At 41.8% G+C, this 21,903-nt stretch overlaps 2 protein-coding genes across 46 annotated transcripts in view; one reads left to right on the top strand and one right to left on the bottom strand.

Moving 5' to 3' along the window:
• LOC118256622 (oncostatin-M-specific receptor subunit beta) overlaps window positions 1-8,049 on the bottom strand; it is a 33,513-nt gene extending 25,464 nt beyond the window's left edge. For 2 of the 21 annotated variants that reach the window (XM_035563729.2, XM_035563732.1), the window contains exons 1-2: window positions 5,509-5,636; window positions 4,224-4,515 (exon numbers count right to left, since the gene is read on the bottom strand). The gene's annotated coding sequence lies outside the window, so the exon portion shown is untranslated. Of the gene's footprint in view, window positions 1-4,223; window positions 4,516-5,508; window positions 5,642-7,476 lie in introns of those variants that run through there. The other 19 variants (XM_035563734.2, XM_035563737.2, XM_035563731.2 and 16 more) reach the window with 18 other exon arrangements.
• A 17-nt stretch (window positions 8,050-8,066) lies between these two features.
• The window catches only part of LOC118256623 (uncharacterized), a 56,220-nt gene continuing 42,383 nt past the window's right edge, over window positions 8,067-21,903 (top strand). For 2 of the 25 annotated variants that reach the window (XR_007709275.1, XR_004781269.2), the window contains exons 1-4: window positions 8,083-8,373; window positions 9,603-9,788; window positions 10,736-10,825; window positions 15,186-17,054. Coding sequence is in view for 2 of the 25 variants with exons in the window: in XM_050716312.1 (XP_050572269.1) it covers window positions 8,141-8,373 (233 nt within the window). In the remaining 23 variants the exon portion in view is untranslated. Of the gene's footprint in view, window positions 8,521-8,893; window positions 8,987-9,602; window positions 9,789-10,735; window positions 10,826-15,185; window positions 17,055-21,903 lie in introns of those variants that run through there. The other 23 variants (XR_007709276.1, XR_007709273.1, XR_007709285.1 and 20 more) reach the window with 19 other exon arrangements.

Here is a 21,903-nt window from a genome sequence, read left to right as displayed (position 1 = left end):
AAGATAACCAGAATGACCTTCTGTCCCCACAAAAGCCAATGACAGAATATTTACTAATTTCAGAGGTGCCAGGAATTTACTCCAGAATATCTTCCTGGAAGAAAACCTCCAATTTATTACCTCGGAGCTGCAGAAAATGACCCTGTCTTAGATTCACTGTGGTTTTGGAAAACCCTGCATTTCTCCGATGGCTTGAGGTATAAGATTCCAACCTTTTTCTGACAGTTTCTGAAGGTCAAAGGGAAAATGGGGATGAGTTGCGTGCCATGCAGCAGCCTCAAGTATCCTTGCTAGAGTGTACCCCAACCTTCTCCTCATAAGTACAGATGCTTCACATGTAGGCCCCCAAACATAAATAGTGAGAGTTGCCTTCCTTAATGTATGCACTTCTGCAGCCTTTCTTGCCCATATCCTCAAGAGTATTTGGACAACACTAAAATCAACATGAATAAAGAATCTACGTAGTTTTGAGTACTTACACTTAATTCACATTGCAGCTAAGAGTGTTCCAGGAGCTACAGGCAATCAGCTTCCTCATGAATTTTCAAAGTTTAGACTCTTTTTTATTTTATTTTATTTTATTTTTGATCAGCTGATTAAATTTAATATCTAAAAGGAAAAATCATTTGATACATCTTGTTGAAATAACCACTGCAGAGCGGTTCTTTGCTATGCAGCAGAATGGCAAGTAAGTAGCACAGAAAGTTTTCCTAAAGTAGATTGTGCTAAAAATTCTGAAAACACTTCAGTACATTGTTTTTATTTTGAATTATAGGAAATGAACACGAAGCCAAATCTTGCACACCCTTTCTCAGGAAAACAATAATAAGAATAACAATAATAATAATAAATAAACAAATTGCCTTTAAAGGCAATTGAGTTGACTGTACCCTAAGACCAATTTCATGCAAGTGTAGTCAGTTAGGTTCAGGGGCATAACTCCTCACCTAATTATATCAGTGTGAAGTAAACATGGTCCCACAGGACATTTTGATTTTGTAAACATCTTTGGGTTTGGACACAAATCTGTTTGACCTATTTGTCATGTATCACCTAAACACTACATTCAGTGGGGAAGTACTGTGGAAGTCAAAACATAGTAGAGTACTTGTTAAACTACTTCCTATTTGGGAAAAAAAAAAAAAAAAAAAATCCTTTCCTGCTGTACAGAGGCATTGTCAGCACTGAAATACCTGTCTAATTTAACTACCTCTCTCTGGTCATTTACGCTACCAGTTCACTGATGACACATCCTATCTCATTTCTATTGCTGCACACTATAAATACTGTACTCTACTAAAGGAAAGTGTGTTATAATAAATGACCATTGGAATATAAACTTATTTGGAGTTTTACAATGCTTTTCACTATTCAGTGTGCTAATAATCTCATTTAACACTGTAAAGTAAACTGTGATAAAGTGCGACATTGTAGCTATCAAACAAATTACCATGGGAAAGGCTTTGAAATTCTCTAACAAAAGAGAATATGACTTATATTGAAATTAAAAAAAAAAAAAGTTATTAAAAATATATATATATATACAGTCCTTTACAGTACTCATAAAAGAAATACATGAGTAGTATTTTGACCTAAATCATCTTGATGCAGAAACTTCTGTTCACACCAAACAAATTAATCATGTACAGTAACTGCTACCAACAAATGTCAAGCACTTACTCTGCAATATCAATAATTAAATACTGTTATAAAGCAACCATTTAAAATGTGTCTAAGTTAAAAAGATTAAAAGAGAATCAAAATATTTGTAGAAAACACATCATCAATATCAATCAATGAAAAAAAAAAATAACATGATGATATTATGATTAACTACTTCTTTGCCAAAAGTGAAAGCAATTGAACAACAAAGGAGATGGAGTAAGGTAGTCAGGGAATGTTTTCAGGTATCTAAATTCACCACCCTGAAACAGGCAAAGCACTGCCTCTGAGAACTATTGAGCTACTACCAAATGCCACCAGAAAAGTGGCAATGTCACAACCATCGTTTTGCCAAAAAGCTTGGTTGTCTATTTGCCAAGCTGAAAAGTTATAGAGCAACATTCTTTGAGAAATGCCACACTTGTATGCCACAGTTCTTCATCTGGGAATGAATCACTGTTGACTTTTTTTTTTGAAGCCTAAGAGAAGTCATGTATTGTCACCACACTCCAGCCTGGAACGCCTGTGACATTTGCTTCCATGAACTGCAGGTTAAGAACAAGAAGCTCTCATGCCAGAGATTTTGAATATGGACAGCGGACACACAGTTTGAATACTTTTTCTTTTCTAGTTACTTCTGTCATCAAAATAATTTTGCAACAGCTTTTCTCTAGAATCAGAGCCATTCACCCAACTGAGTTTTGAAGAACTCCAAGGATGGAGAAGACACAGCTCCCCTAGACAACTTGTTCCAGTGTATCTATGTGAATATTTTTTCCCTGTATATTTAAACTGAATTTTCCTTTCTACAATTTGCGCTGTTTCCTCTTGTCTTTCTGCAAAAGGCTTAGTTTTGTCTTCTCCATGACTTCGCATTAGTTAGGTGAGGACAATGGTTAGAGCTGCCCTTAGCTTTTTCTTCTCAAGCCTAAGCAAACTCAGGTCCTGCAGCTACTCCTCCTACGCGTGCTCCAGCCTCCAAGCCCTCCTGGTCACTCTGCTGGACTCAGTCCAGTTTGTCGATTGTCATCGTATCAGGAGGCCCAAACTGGACACAAACGTGGCATCACAAGTGCTAAACAAAAGGAAATATCCACTCTACTTGACCTGCTGACCATGTTCTTGCTCAGTACGTGGTGAGCCACCCTTGCAACCAAAGCCCACTGCTGATTAACATGCAGCAGGTCCTTTTTTGCTGTGTGACTGTTCTCAGCTCCCTGACTGCCCTGCTCCCTCCAACTCCACCCAGCAGGAGTTTGCATTTGTCTCTGCTGAATTTCCTAAGTTTTGTCAGCCCAGTTCATCCTGGTTCTTGTGGTCCCTATAAATTGCATTCTTGCCTGACAGAGTATCAATTACTTATATCAATTTGGTGTCATCTGCCAACTATTTAAAGACACTTTTCATTCCACTGTCCAGAGCGTTGATAAAGATGTTAAGCAGCACTGGCTCAAATAGGGCACCACTCCAAATGTCTACCAGACATAAACTTTGAAGAACTGATCCTTAAGACTAACAGTCCAGACAGTTTTTGCCCCCAAATAGTAGTCTACCAATCTATTGCCTTAATTTGGACACATGTATACTGTGAAAAAATCGTTAACATCCACTGTTCTGTCCTTGTCCACAGAGCCAGCCATTTCAACATTGGAAATAAATTGTGTCATTCACATTTGACTTCCCCTTGGTAGATCCATGGCATCTGTTCCCAAACACTGTCTTTTCCCTTACAAGCCTGGAAATGGCTTTAAGAAAGACTTGCTTCCCAATAGTCCCAGAGACTGAAGTGAGGCTGACCAGACTACAGTTTCTTAGGTTTGCTTTCTTGCCATTTTGTGAAGATGGGTGTAACATTTGCTTTTTCCAGTCATCAGGGACTTTCCTCAATCTCCAGAACTCTTAACAGAAAAGACAGTGAACAGACTCTTAGGAGAACCATAGAATTGTTTGATGATTCTGTTACAATTCTGCTCTCTGACGTCTTACTCAGTGCCTACACAGTTACTACTCTGTGTTTATATAAATTAACTAGCATCTTCAGATGGACACTGGGTCTCACTCATGAGGAATTCTGAGCAGTTTCACAAAAGTTCCACGGTACTTTAAAGCATGACTCAATACAAAGATGACACAATCAGGCCCTTAGATTTTGTATTTACACTTGAAGTGAAACATTGGTCTCAGACAATGTAAAGAAGGTTTAAAGTATGTATAAACAAAACTACACTAACAGCCACTTCTGTAATGTGCATGTAACATAATATACACAAAAATGAAGATAAGCCTGTTATTGTTTCTTTTAGAAAAATAATGCCACATTAGTTTCTTTCAATTTTCCATACAAAAAAATATTTTTCTTCAAATTATTTTCTATTTACTGACTCACATACTTACTATACTTGCAGAAAAGTATACTTGTACTTAGACAATACATTTGACTACAATCCAAACCAATGTTCTAAAGTGGTTCTCAGAAAGAAACCAAAAAAAAAGGAACATCCTTATGCATTAACTGTATAGGGATCATGTATAAGGAACATCCTTATACATGAAATGCTAACCTGTTTTCAACTGTAATTTTCTTATGAGAGCTTCTTCTACTGGTCTTCATTCTACAGTTGCCCTGATGATTTCCTGCCCCCTCACCTGTTCCATTCAGTTCTCTCTCTCCTTGCTCATGCTGTACTTTCCTCATCCACTTCTCTCCTTCCTCAGGGAAATACGCAAATGGAAGAAAAGAAGATTAAATTACTGCTGTTGGCGACCTAAGAGATTTTACTCTATGCAGTGAAGGTTGAGGGAAGAGAATCTTGTGAATGCTCTCAGCTAGGAGCCACCAGGCCTCGCAGATGTCTGGATACCAAAAGAAAGCACAGACAAATAGATGCATTTAAATTACAAATGACATTTAGCGTGACAGCACCTAGTGAAACTTACTGACACAAGCCAAAAAGCAAGATGGCATCCAGCCCACTCCCCACAAAACATGCAAAATATTGCTGCTCGTGTTTTTTCTTGGTTTTGCTTTAACATGGGAAGGAGAGACAGTGGTCCACAGAATGCCTGGTGTTTCCAAGGGACACAAAGCAAAAGCAGTTGACAGTGACTTTCTCTGTACTGCAATGCACTTTCTCTACACTGCCATACACATCTTCAAGTGTTATCTGTTGGCTTAAAACTACACAAGCTTTAAGCAAACTTTTCTGTTTCACCCTTCTGACTTTATTAGGCAGTATTGTATCAGTGACAGTTTACCTAAGTACTCCGCCAGCTTCCCCAGCCCACTCTAATTCTTCACCAGCATTAACAACAGTATCTCCAGTTCTCATTTCTGCGAGGAAATCAAATTACTGGAACACTGTGTGAAATGATCTATAAAATCAGTGATAATACTAGGCCTTAGGCTGAGGATGATTGGGCACAAAATGATCTGTCAGAGCTACAAAAGTTAGCTGCACAAGAAAATTTTCGTTTTACCCTCCCTTTCTTTTCCCCCTTCTAAAAGTTCTGTGCAGGAAATAAAGCAGACAGGTGTCTTGTCGAACTGTAGCCTGCACCACTGATAGGTTTTTTCCACTCATGAATACGTATTCTACTTGTAATTCTTCTATGTGAAAAATTCCCTTGCCATGTAACCTGAGGTGTAATAAGACAGACATAAATGGACTCAGGACTCCCCAGTTTAACTTGGAATTAATCAGTCCTGATAGATATATCAGTAGCGCAGAACCACTTTGGAGACCTGGCAGCAACTGCAATAATAATATGCAGCAACAGGAATTGTTCAGAGACCTGAAAACTACAAGCAATCACTCAAGAAGTGGAGACAGCATGGGAACAAATTACCTTGGGAAGAGATAAAATCTCTTCCTGCAGATAATTTGTGAATAGTCTAAATAAATATCTTCAGTTAAATTGTTTCTTCTTCAGAGAAAAAAGTTTGTTTAAATGATCGCTGTAAGTCCCCTTCTGGCCAAGGCTTTTATGATTCCATGGAAAAGAGGAAAAAGAAATTCCAATTATTCATCTCGTAAATATGCTTAAGATAAACATTTTGACAAAGTTCTCTTCCAAGGCACTAAAGCACCAAAATTCAACTGAAACCTCTTTCAGGATCAAGGTCATGGTGTTCATGAGCTGGAGCTGTACGGTGCACATACTGCTGCAGTGCCTGGAATACACGTGTGTCTAAGAAAAGGAGGTCCCTGCTATGAATTTCTAGCATTAATTCACCATAGATTTGATCTGTCTTGTCTTTGTCACATCACATATTCCAAATCATGCTTCATACAATTTTCATTTCTCAGCCACCCTTTGCTTGTTTAAGACAGCTGCCACCTGCAACCCAAATCCTGAAATGAGCCAAAGTTTGTACACAGGCTGGGAAAAGAAATACTTTCAGTTCCTATGATCCAGAAAAGTTTAAAGGAGAGTATTAGACAGGGACACTAAGCCGTAAGCACTATCAATCAGACAAATTTTCCCAAACCAGATGTGGAAGAGGACTGTCAGTAACGCAAATGCAGTAATAGACATTTGGATTCATACAACATTTTTCATCGTATATTCCTATTCCCTCTACTTGGCAGACAAACAGACTGAGGACAGGAATCACAATTCTTATCAGGCAACACTAGGTCACTATCGTAGCTGATGTGTTTAGCATCAAAACATATCTTTATAAACTCCTTCCACAGCCACCAGAGAGAAAGAGGCAGCCATAGAGAGGAGGACTAACTCATCCCCTGCAGGCATTTTTTTCTCTTAAACAGACAGATAGATAGAAAAGTGCCAAGAAGATCTAGAATGCCCTAAGCAAACGATTTGTACAAAGACCCTGGACTGAAGTGTATTGCTGCTCTCCTGACTCTGCAATCCCCAATATTGCATCCACCCTTGCAAATGAACAGTGCGGAGCTGACATCTGACTGAGGCAGCTTTACTTGCCCTCGAAGTGGGGAGCAATGTCGAATCATCTGAAACTTTGAGTTTTGGTAAAGTAGCATCTGCCAAAGCATCCTGCAACTAAACAGCTCATTCTTTAAAATAAATGTCACACAGTTTATACAAAATGTGATTTGCAACAATTCTGAAAAAAAAAATAAAAAGAAAGAAAAAAAAGTGCATATTTGAGATCCACAGCAGATGAACAGTGCTTTTAGTCCTTGCATTCAACTCTTCTTTCTCCAAGTAATTTTAAAGATAGCTTCAATAACACTTAGCTTATTTACAGAAAATACAACTGTGTATAAGACACTGAAAGCTCCTAAAAAGCCTTTGAGATCTAATGAGTGAACAACAAGATTTTAAAAGCTGTATATGGAAGAAAGGATTTTATATAATTAAGGTCTGATACACATACAATCACTTCATTACTTAGGGATGGCTTTATCTCCTGTATTTTGATACAGAGAAAGCTCTTTGATGTTGTTCTTCTGAACAGCTTTGCCAAAACAGGAAAACATTACTTATGATTTGTCCCACGAGGGCTGAAATCCAAACAAAAATGTAATTAAACCGTGTGTGTGTGTGTGTGCTTTTTTCCGTACCTATGATCCAGAAAAGTTTAAAGGAGAGTGTTAGACAGGGACACGAAGCCATAAGCACTCGCTGCCACTTGGGCTGCCACGGCCCGCACCTCGCCATGCGCTGCAGGCATGGTCTGCTCGCAGTGCGAGGAGCTGTGGGAGCAGCAGCCAGCCCAGGCACACAAAGTCTACATAAAAAGAGGGATGGAAAGGTTGCGCCCCAAAACAGCCAGGCTCCACCGAACACGGTGGAGCTGACAGGAACCCATGGTGTTTTCTCACGTACCGCGCTGTCCTCGGGATTACGGGTGCTTCAAAGCAAAGCAGCGCTTCTCCGTGCCACCCTGGCTCCGGCGGCCGGGGTTTATCAGGCTCGAGGCGCACCTGGGCTTTCGGTCCCGGCGCTGCCTCGGAGCAGCGAGCTCCGAAGGGAGCGGGCGGGCAGCGGCGGCATCCCCACTCCTCCTGGCTCCGGTGGCGGGGGAGCGGCAGGCGCCGAAGCCCGTTTTGGGGGACGAGGGGCGGCTGGAATAGCGGGGAGCCACCGAACCCCAAAATGATGAAATTGCTCCCGAAAAGCCGGCGGGGAAGGGGTGAACCCCCTCAACGAGGGAGGGAAGAGGGGGCGGCTGCTCGGACAACACCGCGGCGGTGGGAGGGAGGGGGTGAGCCCGGCACAACTCACCTGCAGCTCCCTCAGGAACCCGGGGGAAAACACGTCTACCCCCGGCAGGACGTGCCGGGAAGGGCGACGGCGAGGCCAGGCAGGGCGGCCCCTCCTTCCGCGGGCAGACTGGGTGAGGAGCGCCTCAGGAATTTCCTCCCGGCTCCGGGAAGCACGGCTAGGCTACCCTGGCCGCCCTCCCGGAGGCGGGCGGGTCCCGCCTCCCTCAGTTCCTCAGGGCCCGTCGCCATCTTCCCGCTCCTCGAGGGGCTGGCGCCGAGGCGTCATGCGGGGCTGTGTCCCCGCGGCTCCTGTGCCTCCCTGGGCTGGCGAGGGCTGGGGGGCTCGGCAGCAGCCTGCCTGGTTCCTCCGGCTGTCCGCCCAAAATCCCGCTGAGGAACCAGGGGTTGATGAAGGGTATGGTTCACCAGGCCGAACTCTACTCTCTCAACGCCATGGGAGGAAGACAAGTCTTTCTCCTCATCCATTTCCCGGTGCTTCAGGACCGCGCCTGGTGAGGTGAGGTGTTTGGGGAAGGACATGCCCCAAGCTCTTTGGGTCACTGCTTCCATTGCATGACTGAACCATCAGAAGGCCTCCTTCAAGCCTAGCACTTGTCCTCAGTGTGTTCAAAGTGAAGGTTTCCCCAGTTTGTAGCAGTTTTAGGTAAGAGAAGTCTTCTGTCTCATGATTTCTTTTTCCTAAGCTGCTTTCATATGTTAAACTTTATTCAGGCATTCTGTCAGTTTTCATTGCTCTCCTTCTGATTGTTGCCAATTCTTGGAGCTTGGTTATTTTTCTCTCAGTAGGATGTGGACTGAGAAGTCCTCACAGCCAGTATTACTTTTCTACCTTCTTATACATAGTTTACCTTTTTTCATAACAGCATAATGTTGTCAACATGTTGCACTGAGGCACCCTGACACTTTTCTTCCCAATTGTTCTCTGGGCGGATGTTTCCCACTCTCTACTAAGTAACACCCTGCTGCTTTAGTCAGGTTTTCTTTCCTTTTTTTTTCATGATGCTTTTACTTTATAGTCAAGCAAATGATCTCCTGTGAGAGAATAGTCTTATTCTTCAGTGTTACCCTGGAGAATTACATCTATTTCACCCATAGAGTTCCTGTGCATGGTGAGTCATGTAAACTGAACTTTTCATAGATGGTCACTGGTTACTCATTTTGCATTGCCCACATGGATGTTTGGAGGCACTAGTACTAAACATTTACTGCTCCATCAAAATGCAGAGGGGTTAAGTACATGAAAGGTCATCTAACTGCATAGTTTTACTGAAAATTCAAGTCACAGATGCCTAAAGATCAGATGCCAAAATTCTGACATGTTTTTTCTTTTTTTTTTCCTTATGGTCGTTAGCAACTCACTGTAATATGTTAATAATTTCTGTCTTCTGATGTGTTTAGACAGTATAATTAGAAAAGCATACTGAAAATTTATCAATTCTGTATGTGAGAGTAGGCTTTGAATAATATGCAATAAATATAACGTGGGAGGTTCATACATTAAACAATCTGGTAGGAAAAATGGCATATCGTATAATGAAAACTAAAGGGAATAAACTAAGACAGCTTTGTTCTAGCACTTTTTAAATTTTGAATGGGTGTATTTGAACTCCTTTTGGCCTTTTAGTGTAGGGGTGGAAAAAACTGTACATGTTATTTTAAAGATAAAATATGTCATTTTCTGCTTTAAGACCCCTCGTCTGTGTTTGAAAGAGTTTCTTCTTTTAGGCCTTTACTGGAGATACATGTTAAAAAATCTGCCAATATACTTAAGGGCTTCTTAATCATTTCAACTCTGCTGTGGATTACAAGTTTTCAGCCTCTTCTCACCTGACTGTTTGGATAGCTGCAGTAATGTCTGATGCTGCTTTTCCACACTGATCCACATAATCCAGGAGTTCCAGCATAAGCAAGGTAGTAGCTTATCCTTTTTGAACGCACCATACTTCTGAACGGGCTTCTCACTGCTGTCTAGGTACTGATCAGTTCAGGGTATCGTTTAGTATCTAAAAACCTAAAAAGCTATGGAATAATATTTATAAAGAATTTATAAAGTATTTCAAAAAACAAGTTGCCAGATTTTTCATATATGAGGCAGAAAAACTGAAATAGAATAGAAAAACACACAGGTAAATCTAAAAGAGAACTGGGCACTGCGATGTACAGTGTTACAATGTCTAAAAAACTTTAAGTCCCAAGTTAGGTCCCAAAGATCTTTATATACTGAATCATAGAAATATAGACTGTAAAGGCATAGACAAAGACATCCATTCCAGCCTGAGATCCTCTTTAACTTCAGCTCTGAATTCCCCCCCACTCCCTCTTAGATGTACAGTTGCTCACATACATGTGTCCAAGGCCCTGCTCTGATATGACACAGCTGCATGACCTTAACCCAGACTGCTACGAGATAGTTGTGAGAACATCTGTAGAGAGATAAGGAAGAAGTACAGATAGAAGTAGGGCTGTTGACATGAGATCAATGGCAGTTCAAGGATTTAGGAGGGAAAACACCAGCATGAAGAGTTATAAAATCCCAAAAGGAAAAATCACCTGGGGAAGGCTAGTCAAGCTAGTCAGTCTAGTTGGGGACTAGCTGGGAATCAATATGTCTTATCATCATTGTCAATGGAGCTGGTGGAGGGTGGCAACTGGGCGATGCTGAGAATCCTGTCCAGGAGAGCCATGGGAAGTGACCCTTCCCATTCTTCTTCATGCCTTCCTGCCCTGCAAAGGCTTCTTGGGTAAATTAACAAAAGTGGCAGGCATAGTCTAATAGCTCATTAAACCCTAGCTAGCTTTTGTGCATGTTAGCCAATAAGTAACTGCTTTATTTTGAACTATGTATATTCTTTTTACAGAGTGTGTGCACTTGCCTAAAAGTGTCTGAACAAACTGACCAAGGAGTACTATGATACAACTCCCATTCAAAGCAGGCGTTCGCCTGTCTGGTAAGTCTGGAAAGCCTTCAAGAACGGCAATTTTAGAACCTTCCTAGGTGACCTGTTTTAGCACTGCACTTTCCTTCTAGAGAAGAAATTTTTCTAATATTCATCCTGAGCATCTCAAAGCAGTTCCTGACTGTTGCCTCTTTCTATCTTTAGTCATTTGCCATTTCCAAGAAAAGTTGCTTGTCCACTTTGTAACTGTTTTTCAGATAGAAGTAGGTTGCTTATACGTGGTCTCTTAGTCTCCGCTTTGGAAAAATAAGCAGGTTTGCAGTTCATATGCTCTAAGCCCCTGACAATCTTGGTACCCCTCTGCTGTATCTTCTCCTGTTTCTCAACATCTTGCTTGAACTAAACTGCCTAGAACTAGACAGAGTATTCCAGTTTCCTCACTGCAAGTTAGAGGGACTATCATATCTCTGCACCTGCACACAGGGCTCTGTCATGACTCCTGTTTGTTCCCCATGCTGTATCACTTCAGGTGGGCACCCAGGCATGATGATTTCTCCCAAAAGTATGAGAGCTCCCCCCATAAAGCTTTTGGCTTCGTTTATGTGTGCATAAGCTTGGGATGGCTGCCAACAAGTCCACCACTTCCCACTCATGTATAAATGTCTGAAAGGAGGGTGTCAAGAGGATGGAGCCGGTCTCTTCACTTATGCCCAGTGACAGGACAAGAGGCAACAGGCACAAACTGAAGCACAGAAGGTTCTGGCTGAATACGAGAGGGCACTTCTTTACTGTGAGGGTGACAGAGCACTGGAACAGGTTGCCCAGAGAGGCTGTGGAGTCTCCTTCTCTGCAGATATTCAAAACCCGCCTGAGTGCCCTCCTGTACAATGTGCTGTAGGTGATCCTGCTCGGCAGGGGGGTTGGACTAGATGATCTTCAGAGGTCCCTTCCAACCCTGGCCGTTCTGTGATTCTGTGATTCCCTCACTTCATTGTCAGTCATCATCTCTCTCCCCAGTATTCCTAGTTTAAAGATCTCTTTGGGATGGCCAACTTGTTGGCAAAGATGTTTTTGCCCTAGTTAGTCAGGTGGCTCTCATCTCCCAGCACTACTCAGTCCTCAACAAGTGTCTCATGGTCATAAAATCTGACTCCTTTGTGTTGACACCAGCTGTGCAAACATATATTGACCCTCAGAAATCTCCATTTCCTGAAGGAACCTTTTCCCTTCTATGGTAGGGTTGAGGAGGCACCAACTGAGTTCACATGTCCTTAATAATTGCCTCCAAGTCAAATGTTCACACTTGATACACTCAAGTCTCCTCTCATAGCATCATTGCTGCCCACATGCAAGATCAGCATGAGATGCTAGTGTCAGTACCAGGCAAGCCTTAGCAGTCTCTCTCTCCACAATGTCCTGGAGTCAAGTCCCAAGATGTTTTGATGCTTTGTTAAACAGAGTTCCCAGACCTTCATCTGCATCCAGGACAGTGAGCCTATTCTGTAGCTGCACATTTGCAGGCAGAGAAGGAGCCATCTTCCTGGTGCCAGAAGTTAGAAGATTCCAGCTATCACCATCATGAGAGTCTCCATTTCCAACCCAATGCACACATGCTGCTTGCCCCTCCTTCCAATTGAGGATTCAGGCTCTCCGATTTGTAGGACCTTGGAGAAGTTCTGGTGAGCTGCACTTAAACAGGCCTCTTTCTAGCATCCTTCCTCTCGGAGGAATGATGGAAAGAAGAACTTAAAACACCCTTTTATAGAAGTTCATAGACCATTTTAGAAGTCAAGATACCCTGAAGCTCTCTCTGTCCTGAAGCTCTCTCTTTCTGGCAGTAGCAGGCACCCCGAAGTTCATGGAATCATAGAACAATAGAATGGTTTGAGTTGGAAGGGACCTTAAAGATCATCTAGTTCCACCCTCCTGCCATGGGCAGGGATACCTCCTACTAGATCAGGTTGCCCAGGTCCCCATTCAACCTGGCCTTGAGCACTTCCAGGGAAGGGGCATCCACAAATTCTCTGGGCAAACTGTTCCAGTGCCTCACCACCTCTGAGTAAAGAATTTCTTCCTAATGTCTAATCTAAATCTCCCCTGCTTTAGTTTAAAACTGTTCCCCCTTGTCCTATCACTATCTGACAATGTAAAAAGTCACTCTACATCTTTTTTATAAGCACCTTTTAAATACTCAAAGGCTTCACTGAGGTATCCCTGGAGTCTTTTCTTCAGGCTGAACATCCTCAGCTCTCCTAGCCTGTCTTCATAGGAGAGCTGCTCCATCATCTTTGTGGCCCTCCCCTGGACCCGCTCTAACAGCCCCACATCCTTCTTGTGCTGGGGGCCCCAGCCCTGGACGCAGCACTCCAGGTGGGGCCTCACAAGGGCAGAGCAGAGGGACACAATCCCCTCCCTCCACCTGCTGCCCACCCCTCTGTTGGTGCAGCCCAGGACGCAGTTGGCCTTCTGGGCTGCAGGCACACACTGCTGGCTCATGTCGAGCTTTTGTCCACCAGAGCCCCCAAGTCCTTCTCTGCAGGGCTGCTCTCAGTGGGTTCTTCTGCCAGTCTGTGCTCATGTCTGGGATTGCACAGACCCAGGTGCAGCACCTTGCACTTGGACTTGTTGAACCTCATTAGGTTCACTTGGGCCCAATACTCAAGCTTGTCCAGGACCCTGTGGATGGCTTCCCTTCCTTCTGTTGTATCAACTGCACCACTCAGCTTGGTGTCATCTGCAGTCTTGCTGAGGATGCATTGTCTATGTCATTGATAAAGATACTAAACAGTACTGGTCCCAAGATGAACCCATCAGGGACGCTGCTCATCACCGGGGCCTCCATCTGGACATAGAGCCATTGACTACAACTCTCTGGATGCGCCCATCCAGCCAATTCTTTATCCACTGAATAGTTCACTCTTCAAATTTAGAGAAAAGGATGTCATGTGGGACCATGTCAAAGGCTTTGCAAAAGGCATCAGTCAGTCTTCTCTTGTCAACTGATGCAGTCACTACATCATACAAGGCCACCAAGGCCACCAGATTGGTTAGGCAGAATTTGCTCTTGGTGAAGTCATGCTGGCTGTCTCAGATCACCCCCTTGTCCTGCATGTGCCTTGACATTGCTTCCAGGAGGATCTGTTCCATGATCTTCCCAGGTGCAGAGGTGAGGCTCACTGGTCTGTAGTTCCCCTGGTCTTCCTTTCTAACCTTTTTAAAAATGGGAGCGATGTTTCCTTTTCTCCAGTCACTGGGAACTTCACCTGCCAGGACTTTTCAAATAAGATGGAGAGAGGCTTAGCAACACCATCTGACAGTTCCCTCAGGACCCTGGGATGTGTGGCATCAGAGAGTTCAATGACCTAGTGGAAGTTTCCATAAGGTCTAGAAAATCTACAGGCAGAGCATGGAAACTGATGTGTAAACTGTTGTCTGTTGGTTGCATCTGTTAGTTGTCATTGTTATGTCATGTCTTTTCCTTTGCTTTGCTTTCTGCAGATACTAATATAAGCAGGTTTCATTATTAGGAGCATTCAGGTGAAAAGTATTGAGCTTATGCTTTAGGAAGGCAAATTTTGAAATGATTACTATTTAGGATACTACAGCAGCCTACATTGGACTCGTGTAAGAAACTTTAAGTGGCAACGCACCAAAATTTGGATTCTAAATAGCAAGTCCATGGAATGTATAACACTAGAAGATTAAATGCATTAGATAAGTAAAAGGCATAAAGAGATTCCTCTGTGTGTGTGCATCTTTGTTTTTGTGTCTTTCTTCAGACAGGGATTGTTGATAATAAGTACTAATGTTAGGAATTCTTCACATTGTCTGCCTACATATTCAGGCAGTGTAGGGTTGAACTCACTAAGAATTCATGTGGGCATGATTTTGGGGTAAAAAATAAACAAGTCAGGAAAATACTCAGATCTTTCTGCATATTTTGCAAATCCTCTTTGCTGATGTTTGCCTAGACAGAAAAAATAACCTGCTCTAAGAGAGAAGAAGAGCTTGGTTACAATTCTGATACTGAGTAGAAAAGTAGTCATGACACTTAATCTCCTTGAGATTTGCTGCATATGTTGAATCTTTTATGCAGAAACTTGTATGGAAAAGCTTGAAGTTCTTTCAGTCGTAAATTTATATTTAAAATAGTGTGAAAGAGTCTGAAAGGCCATCCTTAACCCTATAGCAGAATGAATCATGCCCACATCCTAATTCTTGGAACGTTCTTTAAAACTTTCATTGCCAGAAATTCTACTGCTTTCCAAGACAGTCTAGCTAGAGCTAGAACCTAACTATCCTTAGCAGTAGAAAATTCTATATGTAAACCAAAAATCCTTACTAGCTTTTTATCCCCACCACTTTCTGCCTACAAAGTCCAAAGACCAAATTATTCTCTTTTGTTTGGCAGACGCCTCTGAGGTATTGAAGATAAATCACAGGATCACCTCATCCCTCTCTAGGTTGAATAAGTTCAGTTCTTTCAGTAGTTTAAAGAGTACTGATTGTGATCACTGCTATCCTCATCACTCCCGAAGTCCAGTTCTAAAAGAAGAAATAGAGGACACAACACTTCCAGCCTCATCAACACTCTATTTTCTTACAGATGACACTTCTGTTCCTACCTGTCTATTTGCTCTTTCTTCAGAAGAAGGATGCTGTTGGCTGAAGATCTGCCTGTGATCTTCTGTAAGCCACAGATCATGTTGTCAGCTCCTCTTTATCCTGATTGTTCAATTGATTATTTCTGCTTAACACTACAACATTGCACTTTCCCTATTGATACACCATTCCTCTATTTTGTCTATTTTCAATTTTAATTCTGTTTTCTAATGTGCTTGTAATCTTTCATAGCTTCACACCATTTGGAAATCCAATAAGCATCTTATGTTTTATCAGATTGCTGAGTGCTAACAGACAAAACAGATTCTTTACAACTCCACTCAAGACATTTTTCCTTCTTAACAGTGAACCACTGTTAACTGCTTTCTGCCTGCACAGTGATAACTTCAAAAACCCAAATAAAACAAACTATTATTTTCAATAAACAGTGTTCCTCATGCAAGATTTAATTTCCTCCAGAAACAACTTTTATTTGACATCAGTAGTTGCAGAAGATTTGGTACCGATTTGAAGCAAAGGACAGCACTGTGTTCTCGAGCTGAGCTGTACTGGACTGAAGAATGTGTATTGAATCAGGTGTACTATGTAGTGCAGCCAGAATACCAACAGGATTTCAACAGTATTCATGGAGTACCTCTGTGAGTAATTTTGGTCATCCCACAGCTGCAGAGGAAAGCCAGTGAAACTGTGTAATTATATCAGTGGTGGATTGAGCTAATATTCTTTGCCTCTCAATAGGGATCTTATCTTGGAGTCAAGCTAGGATTCTTGGCTGCCAACATGAACTGTGTCTGGAAATGTAGGAGGAATGGTCTGCACTTGTTTTGCTGGTGTACCCTGAGTATCCTACATAAATAAACTTTGTGCTTTCTGTAGACATTTCCATTCTGCCTGTGGGAGGTTGCTGTAAAGGGCCTGAGCTTGTATCGAATTGCAATGTGTGGTACACAAACCTGTGTGGCTCCAGCAACAGTCTCTCCTCCAGGCGTATTTCTTTGATCAAGTAATAATTGTGGTTCTTAACAAGAGATGGTGCAAGTGTTATATGTGTGTAATCTGATAACAATCTCAGCTAACATGTAACAAGTGTAGGTCTGTTCTAAAAATGAAAAGCACAGTAGCATAAGTAAACTATGGGACTGCTGAAGAAAAAACATGATCATTTATTTGCCATTAACTAATAACGGCACAAAATTTATGATATTAAACAATATTTATTAAGGTATTTATTAAGAATTAATATGTCACTTCAAGTCTCCATCTGTACAATCCTTAAATTCAGTCCTTTAGTCATCCTTTGAGGTTGTTCCAAGCAAGCGTTTGAACGTCTTTCAGCTGAGGATAGACTTGAATCGCACTCTTCACTTACAAGTAGAGCATTGTGGCCAGTAGGCTGTTAAAAAAGGACTGTGTGCCTTTACTTTTTAATAGGGGGTGTCCTCAACATGTTCCTGTGAGGGACAAATATGTGCAACATGCAATAATCATAAATAATCATACCCTGAGAAATGGACCTCCTGGGCATTCCTCCACCTAGCTTTTGACCTCAGAATTGTTTTTGCAGGCTATATGCACCTCACACTGAATTCTGTATGTGTGAAGTCTAAGTGCTCTAGGAATTTGAATGAAGAGATGCCAATTGAACTCAGACTTCCAGGTTAGTGGATAACTAGATGGGATTTCAGAGGGAGAATTGTTTTTTCCCTAAGAACCTCTTTAGATGACTGTATGCTTTATTGGATCATCCCAGATAGAATCAGCTCAAAAACATCTACTCGTTGGGACACAGGATATTTTCCATTAGTTTTTCCTAGGAGAAACTCTGTGCTACCATCTTGTGGTAAACTAGAGGAAGATACATCAAGAGCAAACTTTTTTCTTATGTGGGTGTCATGGGTTAAAATTCATTCCATATTTGGATCATTAGACTAATAAAATACGGAGAGTGTGATGGAACACTCAAGGACAGGAGAGTAAACAGAACTTAGGGTGCTGGGACAAAGTTGTCATATATAGCGATCGCGTGCTGAAAAAATCATGGGTTCATGCTTTTTTGCTGTGAGATAGTTTGCTAGAATGTAAAACAGGGCCCAGGATTTGTGTGTGTGTGATCAAAACATTATAGTGTTAGCAGAGCTGCTTGCTTTCCTTTACACTGAACTTATTCAGGTCATCCCTACTCCGCTGTCTGTCATGTCCAAACACAACAGCACATGTTTAGTGACTGTATAATGGAGGTGGGCATACCCAGAAGCAGGAAGAGAAGATTCTCTGTGGATTCTTGCTGCGCTATGGACTTTTCACCCCAATGTAAGATCAGTTAAAACCCCAGTATCTGACTCAGAAATCATGTCTATTTCCCACTGAAGCCAATAACTGTAAAAGAGCTTTAGTTGATACGCGTTTTTGTCCAGCATAGAACGGATGGAATCAGGGTAACCAGAGGAGATCCAGATAAGAATGAGGTCCCAATCTGACCAACATTTGCAGAGCAAAAATCAAGAATTTAAGAGTGAATACTCTGAGATCAGATAAATGTATGGACATTAATGCTTCCAGATGCAAAAAACAGTATTCCAGTAGGAGACAGCAGCTAGCAAGAGATGACACAAAGGTTACTTCTCTGAAGTCTCTTTGGTGTCATGATACTAGCCTGAGGCCATTCCTGAGTTCTGGGACACACAGAGCAACTGACAGGATCTGATGTAACACTGGCAGGCTTCTCTGCCGGCTGGTTACACAAGTAAGGAGGCAAAGGGCAGTTTTCCACAGGGTGAGTATTGGCTTGCTGCAGAAAATACTTGTTTCTATAGGTGTTTCGTTTTCCAGAATTAGTGCTATGCTATTCTAACCCATGAGAGAATTGTCCAGTTCACACACAGTTTCAGAATATGAACTGTAGACTGAATTGAGAAATCTGAAATAGTGGCTAAATGGGTTTGACATAGTGCTTTCAGACATCTATTCTAGTTATTTATAATGAGTGTGGGTATTTCCACTGTAGCAAGCATGAGGGTATTGGAGCAACTCTGAACAGTCCCCAGATTTCCTTTAAAAATTGTTCTCAGAAGTTATTTGGACTGAAGTTTAATAAAAATACAGCAGCCTACAGTAGATAACTAGCATAGAAAACTCCAGCCCAAAAGAGTGTCTGAAATGTATAAACAACTGGGGGTAGTATCTCCAAATGGTAACACTACCTTTATAAATGGTACTATTATTAAACCTGCTTATATGTCAGTTCACAATAGTCAATGAAATTAATCACAAATTAGATTTGTAGGTCCCTTGGTGATGTAAAAAAAAAAAAAAAAAAAAAAAAAAAAACCACTTCATTTTGTCCCATTCTTTGGCTTTGGATACTTGTATTCAGCATTTTTTTCCTGGGGAATCTTATTCAGTAGAAAGTTCATGGAAAGGAGAATTGAGATCTAGAAGAGGAGGTATGCATTCTCAGATGTTATACAACTGAAAGTACCTCAGCAACAATCAGAATCAGTTAATGCAGGATTTCCTATTTGCCATGCCAAATAAAAGAATCACAGGTTAGAAGGGTTGGAAAGGACTTCTGAAGATAATCTAGTCCTGGAAACCTGAGCACGGGGGATGCCCTGAAGAGACCATCGAGGAGGACACAATAAGAAACTGAAGAACAACTTATCACCTGCTAAGGTGAAAAAGAGCCTGGGCATGAGGAGGTTGGCCCGAGAAAGTGGGAACATGCATGAGAAATCAAGAGCTGTTTAAAGAATATCAGGAACATTATCAGCTATTGGCTGTCCAAGGAGGATGGTAGAATCGAACAGCATCTCTTGGTTACCTGAAGTGGTGGTGTCATCATAGAACCATCACAGAACCACAAAATCACAGAATGGGCAGGGTGGGAACGGACCTCTGAAGATCATCTAGTTCAACTCCCCTGCTGTCCAGCGGGACTCCCAGGTCTCTCTCTGCAGTGCTGCTCTCCAACATGTCAGCCCCCAGCCTGTAGAGGTGCTTGGGGTTATTCCTCCTGAGGTGCAGGACCCTGCACTTTCTCTTGTTGAACTTCATGACGTTCCTCTCTGCCCAACTGTCTAAACTGTTCATGCCTCTCTGAATGGCACCACAGCCCTCTGCTGTATTATAATACTCCTCTTAGTTTTGTGTTGTCAGCAATCTTGCGGGGGGTGCACTCTGTCCCTTCATCCAGGTCCTTGATGAATAAGTTGAACAGGACTGGACCCAGTACAGACCCCTGGTGGACAGCACTATCTACAGGCCCCCAACTAGACTCAACGCCACTGATCACAAGCCTCTGAGCTCTGCCATCCAGCCAGTTCTCAATCCACCTCACTGTCCACTCTTCCATCCCCGTGTTGGGTTTAGCAGTGTTTCTAGGCAAGGCTGGAAAAGCCTAGCTTTTGTGGAATAAGAGCAGTTGAAAGCAGACCATGGAGCAGTGGACTGAGAACACAAAGCAATCAGATACTCTGTAGAGTACTGGGAGTTGAGGTCTCTGTAACTGCTGATGCTGGTAACAATCATTAACTAGTGGGGATGCAGACTCTGAAAGAAACAACCCTGAGAATATGTCAGCATAGCTGTTTGTGGCTATGCTCACAGGTGTCCATGTTTAGGGGGATTTTGGTCATTCCTACACCAGTTATTCCAGCCCTGGTGTTAAATCAGCAATACTCTGATGCAGGTACAATTTAGACTAGAGAAAAGTTCTGTTCTCTTCATTTCTCACACTGCTTCTCAGAGAAGAGTAGGTGCTGCCGACTGGTGGCTTTTCTGCTGATGTAAGGTGTGTGGCTGTGTGCCATGCACAAGGTTGGAATACTTGTATCACTTGGCAGTATGATTTTTTTTTTCTCTTCTGACATACGTATAGTGCAGATCAGGTCTTATTCTACAAGGGTACCTTTTCTGATTTAGTTCTAATGCTTTTCACGCAAGAAACACAGGCTAGAAAAATATCACCCTCATGCTAGATTGTGTCACTCGGAGAGGTATTTCAGCGTGTACTCAGTATTTGAATGCACTTCTTGGATGATATGCTGTTCAATGTCAGCAAATTCTAAGAGTAAATACCCTCCAGCCAATGCTAGGTGGCGCAGTACGCTAATACACTAAAGTTTTTCAGATGCTTTAAGGTCTGTAAATTCCTGTAAATTTCCACAGCCTCATATGTTTACTGACATATTGATACATTGATTAATGTGGAAGAACATCATTGCTTTCTGTGGCTTTCCTGATTCATGCCTTTTCATACTCATCTAAGTAAAAGTCCACACAGAAAAACGTTCAAGATGCTTCCTGCCCCCCCAAAAAACTGCTCTCGTTTTTTGTGTGGTGCCTTCCAAGCAGAAGTACAGCTGAGGGTAAACAGAGTTTGGCTGCTTCTAATTTGGGAAAATTCGAGTTTATTTCATTCTCTCTGCCCTCTTAAGCACTGCAGGGGTGTGTTTATAGAAGTTTTGTGTACTAATAAACCACTGTCTTCAAATACTTACAAAACTTTAAAGAAAGCCTCAATGTCAGCTTTTTCTCCCGTGGAAAAGGAAAAAAATCTGAAAATGCACTATTAGAGTGCCCTCAATACTTCTGCCTCTTACCATAAAAAAAAAGAAAGCTGAGCCTAGTAGTGAAAAAATAGCCATTTTGATTGGGAAAAAATAAATAAAAATAAAAAAATGAGGAGAACTACGTGGACAGTTTTGTGAAGTTACTTAGTAAGTGTTAAATGGAATAATTTTTTGTTTCCAAATTGGGTTGTAGCCGACTGTTCGTGTCTCAGATAGAGAATAGTGTTTACATAAAAAGCTCAAGATAAGTGTCTGTCTCATGTATTCTGTCTCATGTATTGTTATTTGCAGAAGATAACTAAGTGATGATTAATGAGTTATTTATATTCTTTAGAAGAGGTCAGGAGAGGAGTTATCAATATTTGAGCAGCAGTATGTGGAATTTTAAATAACTCTAATTATCAAAAAGGTTGAGGGTAACGGTCAGATGGTTAATGTACTGAACATTTAGCATCTGCTCCTGTGAGGTGTCAAGTGCCTCAGCAAGGCACTGAGTGCGCTCAAATTACATTTAAATAATGAGGAAACTCACTTCCTAGCAGGAGATTCTCAGCCACTGGCAGGATAAAGCTATTAGCATCCAGGCAGTAATGGAGAGTAGGAAAAATCCGTTTCCTTCTTTCAATTTTTTTATTTATTTTTTTTAAGATTTCGACTCCTGAAATGGCTTGCAGAAGTTACTGATGCTCTGTAAACACAAGGCTGAGCTGAGTGTCTGCAAGCAAAATACCTTCTGTCTGCCCTAAGACACAGAATAAGAACAAAAGCTATAGACAACACAGAGAAATTGCAGAGAGCAAGAGGCCATGAAAACCTTATGTGGTGGATTTACACCATTCACCACGATTTAGTCCTACAGGAGGATAGATGTCCTATAGGTTATCCATAGGATATCTTCATGCATGTCAGTTTGAAGTGGCCTACTTCTTTGTGTGC

Source organism: Cygnus atratus, chromosome Z (assembly GCF_013377495.2).
Source record: "Cygnus atratus isolate AKBS03 ecotype Queensland, Australia chromosome Z, CAtr_DNAZoo_HiC_assembly, whole genome shotgun sequence".
In the NCBI taxonomy this organism is placed as follows: domain Eukaryota; kingdom Metazoa; phylum Chordata; class Aves; order Anseriformes; family Anatidae; genus Cygnus; species Cygnus atratus.
This window is presented reverse-complemented; position numbering and strand designations above follow the sequence as displayed.